This window comes from Microchirus variegatus, assembly GCF_963457635.1.
Source record: "Microchirus variegatus genome assembly, chromosome: 11".
Lineage (NCBI taxonomy): Eukaryota > Metazoa > Chordata > Actinopteri > Pleuronectiformes > Soleidae > Microchirus > Microchirus variegatus.
The window spans coordinates 866,638-874,272 of NC_139812.1; the positions used below are offsets into that span (position 1 = coordinate 866,638).

General features: G+C 37.2%; 1 protein-coding gene across 1 annotated transcript; it reads right to left on the reverse strand.

Moving 5' to 3' along the window:
• Positions 1–444: 444 nt before the first annotated feature.
• On the reverse strand, positions 445–6,675 carry tk2 (thymidine kinase 2). The gene is made up of 8 exons (XM_083897685.1): positions 6,619–6,675; positions 6,384–6,437; positions 5,383–5,472; positions 4,676–4,749; positions 3,797–3,885; positions 2,536–2,615; positions 1,402–1,482; positions 445–923 (listed from the first exon to the last, which is right to left on the reverse strand). The coding sequence occupies exons 3-8, from the start codon at positions 5,464–5,466 to the stop codon at positions 837–839; spliced, it is 495 nt and encodes a 164-aa protein (XP_083753811.1). The 5' UTR covers positions 5,467–5,472; positions 6,384–6,437; positions 6,619–6,675; the 3' UTR covers positions 445–836.
• Positions 6,676–7,635: the final 960 nt, after the last annotated feature.

The following is a 7,635-nucleotide window of genomic DNA, read 5'->3' on the forward strand; positions in this document are numbered from 1 at the left end:
CAAGCAAATTTCAATCACAATGTTGTAATATAAGCATTTTCAAGCACCCATTCAATAACCTCAGCTCATCTGACCAACGCAAAATTACAGAAACACTTCAAATCATAACTGCACAATACTCAGACACGTCATCGAGCTGTTATTAAATCAGCAATAGTGCATATATACTGTATATATTCTACTGTATTTGTTCTCATTTTACAAAACTATCCACTTCACTGCCTTCATTTACTGAGCTTTAAAAACCTAATAGAGATACAAGGCTGTGCATCACATCACAGACGGGAACATAGAGGAATCAACACGATAAAGCACAACTTAACAACTGAAGAGTGTAAAAGTCAGTGGATAAATGTCAGTGTATTTGACAACATTACCAGTTTTCTTTGCAATCTGAGGATGAGTGGAATGTTTTCTTTGTCCTGAAGCTTCTAACACCCTCACCTAACGTTGTGTCACGATTTAAAACGACTTGAACAGAGTGTTAGACAACATGAGCACACACTGTTCACACCCATCAGCCAGAGCATGAACTGGTTATGTGACTATTGTCGAATGGAATTGTAGTAATGATTAAAACGAAACAGACACACTTATACATCTGAATAAATACTAGAACCTCATCTGCTGACACGGAGAAAGACGACGAGGACGACATTTGACCGGCTGAGGACACCGTAGTGCTCAGGGAAGGGAGGGGGTGAGCAGAGGAGCAGTTCTTTGTTGTACATTTCAGCCTCTCCTCTAGATGGCACTATAAACTACTTACTTCACCTTTAAAGAAACAGCTATTTAATGTAACAGCTCAGTGTTGTTTTTGCATAAACGTCTGTGGATCAAACACAAGTAGCTGCTAGGATCTTGTCCCGGTTTTCTTCGTACTGGTGCAGCATCTTCTCGAGGTCGTGGTCAGCAGGGATCACCTACAGACACAGACAGACAAAGAGAGAGAGACATGAGACAGACGGGGACATTCTCACTAAAAACATGGCTGCCAGCTAAGACACAGAGACATTTTGTTTTTAGCCTCTTAAGTCTAGGATTTCTTTAAAATATATTCACTGTTTTATCTCCCCATCAGACGGCCTTTTGTCTGGAAATGACATTTAGTTTTGTCACTGGGACACATGAGCTGCTGGTCTACCACTGCCTTATCTAGCAGGTTTGTGTTAATTCAGTAAATTTCAAATATCAAAAGTCACAAGATGACTCATTAGAATATATAGATGGAGGCAGTAGTTCATGATGAAAAATCACTACTTTTACCTACGAGCAGTGGTGGAGGGTGGTTTGACAGTGAGATAAAGCAGTGACCATATTCTTAAGATTTTGAAGAAGTTTCCTTATGTCTGTGCCAGCAATTATGTCAACTGTGCCTTTAGGAAAAGAGACGTCACTCACCAAAACAGGAGCAGGAAGAGGGAAGGAGGTCTGTTTAATGAGCCAGTCTTCATAAAGCTGGTGGATGGACTCTAAATACTCCTGGTGATGAGACGCAGATAAACAACAGACATGATGTCAAACTGGTGTTCACAAATGAGTCGCATTTAAGGCCCTGTTCAGACCTGCTGTCACATCTAAGATGGCCAGCCATGGCAAAACCGGGTCTGTGTGGTCCACCTGAACAAGTAGGAAGTGGGGTGGCTTATTCTGTTATCATTTCTTGTCCTTACACTCGTGTAGTCATATTTACATCATCTGTTTTTGTTGTTTCACAAAAAGGAAAAACAAAATACACTATATACAGTGGTGTATATAAATGTTCATGATTTTCCTTTATAAATCATTGGCTGTTTGGATAAGAAATTTCAATTAAACATGTCATATAGGAGACAAACACAGTGATATTTGAGAAGTGAAATAGAGTTTATATGATTTACAGAAAGTGTGCAAGAATTATTTCAACAAAATTAGTGCATACATTTAGGCACCCTTGTCATTTTATTTTCAATTTCAATAGGGCTCTTGGTTGTTTACAAACATTACGGATGCACACTAGTTCCCCAAGAAAACTATTTAACTTCTATACTTTATATTTTGTTTATAATGTGAGTTATTTACAGTGCAATGTGTAGTTTTTAAAAAGTTTTTTCAAAGTTATTTACAGTATTTTATTTTTTCTATTTATTTATATTGTCTTATAATGTGGGTTCTTTACAATGTAATGTTTATTTTTTACTAAGTTTGTATAGGTTTTTACAAGTTATTTACAGTATTTTATTGTTCTTTACATTTATATTTTCACATACTTTATTTATCTCTCCGTTCCTACAACAATATAGTTTTTGAATTTTGAATTTTTTCAGGCATATTTACGAATGGTAATTAATCGTGATTAATCGTGATTAATCACAGGTACTCTGTGATTAATCTGATAAAAAAAAAAAAAAATTTTGACAGCCCTACAAAATACACAAAAAAAGTATTCAATACAGTAACTTGAGTAAATGTATTTCGATACTTTCAACCTCTGACACTACTTTTTTTTGTGAACAGATGTTAATTCCAGGTCTAAAAATTGGAGGTTTTACTCACCAGTGGAATCACTTTCTCTTCCTCTCTGCATCTCTGCTTTAATCTCTCGTGACAGGTCTGAGGAGACGTCTGGAGGTAAACTACAGCCAGAGGAAAAAAAACAATTTAACTTAACTTTAACTTATCTTAACTTTAGACTAGTACAATCAAAGTTGTAGATATCTTGAAATAACATTTCCACTAGTAAGAATGCTATTGCGGATATCTTTAATTACCATTCTGAATAGTGAGAATACAATTTTTGCACATGCTTATATCAGGCAAATGGTCAATTATGCAAATTAGGCGATGACGTCGTTTGGCAATTTCAAACACATCGTTATCGAGGTGAGGTGCTCAATATATTGTGATATTGATTTGAGGCCAAACAGTGATTACCTGATAGTGAGAATGAGTATTCAACAGTTATTAGAGTTGTGGATCGACAAACCTAAGGTTTCTATGCCTTTACACACACAATATATTAAGACTTTTCAATGACTTTCCAGAATGGATGCCTTCAAAGTCAAGGACGCAACAACACAAGCCAATTTGATCATCGTGGATCGAATCTGATTAATATGCTTACAATTTGTACAACGATGACTATTAGTAGTATGGAAGCAAATGTGTGCCATTATCCAAATTAAAATGCATTAACAGAAATGCTTTTTCATTTTCAAAATGGAGCTGCATTTTGAGACTCATAAATAAAATTAATAATCAATATTTCAAAATGCATTTTCATTTTCAAATTCAAGACTACGGAGATAATTTTGTTCCTTTATTATTCAATCAACTAGAATAGATTTGAAATCAAAAAAGAGATTTGAGAGCAAAAAAAACAGTAAGTTGCAATAATAAAAAAAAAAAATTTGAGATCAAAACAGAACAGGTTGCAATTGAAAAAAAAAATATGAGAGAACATATTTCTTCAAATTCAATCAAAATTTATGTTTTTCAGTAAAAACATACGACCATTTTGCTCATAAATCAGTCCTCTTTGCTTGTGAGTTACAAAGTTTTGTTTGCGAAATCAACAGCACTTGATGGGCGGGGCCTATGCTGCTGGATGGGAGAAGAGTTTCTATTGGTTGGTTTGACCTGACTCCGGCACTGTTGCATTTTAATTTGGATAATGGCACAAATTTGCTTCCATATTAGTAGAGCCATTTTACATAAAAAGATATACACCTTAGAATTAGCTTCATCTATTTGAATAACAATATTTCAATATTCTATATGTGGTCTTAATTAAATGTGTGTTGAAGTTTCTTCTCACCAATCAGATCAACAGGAAGGGAAATGTTAGTGGTGATCCAGTCAAACCACTCGCTGAGAACAGCGTGGTCCACCTCTGGCATTTTCCCACTGCAATAACAAGTTCACCAACAGGACATCAGCATTGAGTGATCAGTAATGTTATGACCATATAAACATACTTTTTGTTAGTTTGTCATGTAATATATTCTATGTATTTGCTATGGACCTGGTTTTTCAGTTGCTCTAAGAAAGGTTCAAGCAAATGGAACATTATGCTATGATAAATATCTATACTGTGATATTCCATGATTTCGAAGTGTCGCTGAATAAGGTAAGGACACGTAGTCAGAGCCAACAGCACTGAACAGACTCACTGTGAAGGAAAACATGGCTGCCAGTATGGACACTAGAGAAAAAAAGATTTTATTGTATGCTATGTTTTCTCCAAAAGTAAATTGCTCACCTCCCCCACACCAAAGTCCATAGCACTATTTTAAATCATGGCACACGGACATTGTTGATCCACTGCTGCCTCCATCAGTAAGTTTAAATGTTTTTTGACTTTTGTGATTGAAATTCTTTGTTCAGATTTACCTCGGTGGCACAAACTGTTCTAATGAAGGAATAAGTGGTGGATATACGGTTTAACTTTTAAATATGTGAGCCTTTTGTTAATTGGCTAAAATGTGGATTTCCTTGTGTACCTGCTGGAAGCATGCCTGTCTTTTGCTGGTTCTAGGTAAAGGGAACATGCATACTAATACACCTGACTCTGTCAGAGTCTTATTCAACCACACTTCAAGAACATCAATTATCTTATTTTAAAATGTAGTGTAGTTGTCTGACCAGTTAGCAGTTATGAGAGTTTGTCTCTGTGAGCTGCTGAATGTGACCTTACCTTCTGAAGAGATTCTCCACAAAGATGTACTTGGCACTGAAAATGGAGCGCTCCATCATCCTGACAGGAGCTGACTGGAACCAACAACAAACCTTTAGCCCATAGTTACCAATATGTTAACCTATTAAGGCCTGAAACGCCTGGGAAAAAATGGGTGATTTCAGAAAGGACCTTTAAAACCTGAGGTTCAATGCCTCTAATGATAGGAACACAATTTTAAAAAAAAAGTAAAAGTAAAGAGAATAACTATTTTCAATTAAAAAACAGTAAGATAATATCAAAATAAAGCAAGTACAATAAAGTAATATTGAAAACACTCCGTCGATTACGGTGGTAATTCTCCGTCTTCAGTCACATTCAAAACCTTCAAACTCTTCAAACATAATTATGTCTTAACCACAAATCCCGGTCGATTGGTTCAGCGCATTCGAAGTCATCAGCAATGATGCCAATCTAAGCCGAGAAACTCCTCAAAATCACTGCCTTCACAAATCTCTTTGCTGTCGAAGTTTGCTCGAAGACATTTCAAAACGTCACGAGGAACCCTTATACCCCCCCGAAAATTGACGTATCCGCTTTTGCGGCATCAATGGTAGAATTACGCAGCCACGCTCCCGGCGTCAGTGGTAGAAATGCGGCAATGCTTTCCCGGCATCAATGGGTTAAAGTAATAGCTACAAAGCAATAACACGGGTAAGTGTACTTACCATCATTGACAAATGCATATCCAGCAAGGTGAGCTGAATGTAGGTCTGCAGGGTGATTCCCCAGCGCTCAGGATCCTGGTACATCAGAGCCTAAGAGGACAGACAGAAACAAACAGATGACACAACCTACGACTGGACAAAACAGCTGGACAAATTCTCACAGACGGCACTGATGTGGATGTGAGAATCACTTCATTAGCGAGTCAAAAGGACATAAATGCATATGACGCATTTGGGCAGACATTCACCCTTCTCTAATCAGAACGATCTAATGTCGCTCTGTAATGATCAATCAAACCGGGATTTGTTCCCAAAGCATGCTGGGAAGTGTAGTTCTTCATTAGAAGTGGTTTTGTTCCGGTGGAAATAACTTGTTTTGATAAACAGCAAAGGTAAGACGACATTTCTGCTTGTATTTCTTGAAAGTCAGTTGTCGTTTTGCTCTTATTTTGGGGCTGGATCCATGAATCTTGGTCGTAAAGTGATAAAAATGGTACCGTTGGAATCTGCAGATTCTCCGCTGTCCAGCCGACACGTGTTTTTTTTGTTTACATAATCACGCTGACGCTCTGGTGCCGCTTTTCAATGTGTGTGCGGTGACGGTTTTTTTCCGCTCCTGCTGCTTGATCCATCTGTGTTTTAACTGTGTTTCATGAACATAAGAATGGTTTATATGAGCTTTTAGCTGAGTTTCTGACCTTTCTGTGGGTATGCAGCATGTCTGTGTTTGTTAAAGTTAGACATGGTTTTATGACGCTTTTGTCGCTGCGTCTGACGCTGCCCCCGATCCCGGGGGCAACCGTGAAGAAGAGGTTAAAATGTGTTCTGTGTTTCTTTGCTCTTCTATGACAGTAAACGTAATAGTTTTGGTCTGTGGACAAATGAGAAATCTGAGAATGTTCTCAAATAAAAAAAAAATCAAATGAATTGATCATGAAAATAATCGCCAGCCATGGTCGTCATCAGACACGGAGAGACAACGGCCCATTCATGCACTCTACCAGAGGGTTGTGTCCACGGACATTCCTCCACTTAGAGACTGGCTCTGTAAGAACCTGGAACAGAGAGTAGCAACACATTAGTGAACATTGCACGTTCTCTTTCATGTATTTTAACAGCCAACATATGAAAAAGCCAAAACATGGCCAATACAACATAAAAAGAAACATTCATTGACATTAAAAAGAATCATAAGTTGTAAGCAAACTTTAAGAAGTACTTTGTTTTTTGATGTACCTCTATGTTGCTGGTTTTGCTGAAATACTCCAGACATGTCGTTTTCCCACTGGCAATGTTCCCTTCAACACAGATCTAAAAACAGTGTCGATGAAGGAGACAGATGTTAATAAGGGCATGTGCACACAATATTGAGTTATGAGTCTCTGCTTAGAATTAGAATAGAAAAGAATACAACTCGATTGTCCACCAAGGTGGACATTTGCTTTTGGCTCACCAGCATAAAATCATAAAAAGAGACACACAGAAAGTCATGAAGACTACACATTTAAAATAATATATGAGATAGCGATAAAAGCAATGGAGAAAAATAAGAGACGATTGTAAAAATGCGAGAAAATAGATGAAACCAGGGTTATGATTAAGGTTAGGGTTAAAATTTGCATGGCAGTCAGAAGGCCATGCAACATTTCCAGAGTTTTTATGCTTAACCCCCTCAAAATGTGCACAATGCCATGGAGAAATAATAGTAATAATGATAATAATAATAATAATAACTAGGGATGCAACGCTACAGTTTTCCCACGTTTCGGTATGCATCACGGTTTTTGGGCCACGGTATCGGTACGGTTCCGTTATCTTAATATAAAACTACTCAGACTAGCTAAGGTAATATTGCATTGTAAAAATAATTAAAAGCACAGATATAATCAAACCAAAAACTTTATTTTAACAATAGTGCACTATCAGATCAAATGAAACAGCAAACATAAAACCACACATATTCAAAAATAAATAAAGTTTAGTCGTATCCAATAAAAATAAACAACATTTCTGTTTGGTGATCCTGATCCTAACCCGACTTCTGGGGGCGCACAGGTTAGGGCTCTATGCCACTATCGTATTTTTTGCCAACCTGACCGCCATACCAAATTTCAAGAGTTTTTATGGATGTTAACTCAAAAATTGAGCCCAACGTTGGAGAAAAAAAAATAATAACAATAATAATCTCAACAGGAACAATAGGTTCCTCGCACTTTGTGCCAGGAGCCGTTGGCCCTGTCACATTTGTGCTCG

Excerpts from the sequence above, each read along its gene's own strand:
- tk2 (XM_083897685.1), bottom strand. The coding sequence starts at position 5,466 with ATGTACCAGGATCCTGAGCGCTGGGGAATCACCCTGCAGACCTACATT. Across the intron at positions 4,750-5,382 it reads ATATGCATTTGTCAATGATG|TCAGCTCCTGTCAGGATGAT; the intron begins GTAAGTACACTT and ends TGTTGGTTCCAG. Across the intron at positions 3,886-4,675 it reads GTGGAGAATCTCTTCAGAAG|TGGGAAAATGCCAGAGGTGG; the intron begins GTAAGGTCACAT and ends TTGTTATTGCAG.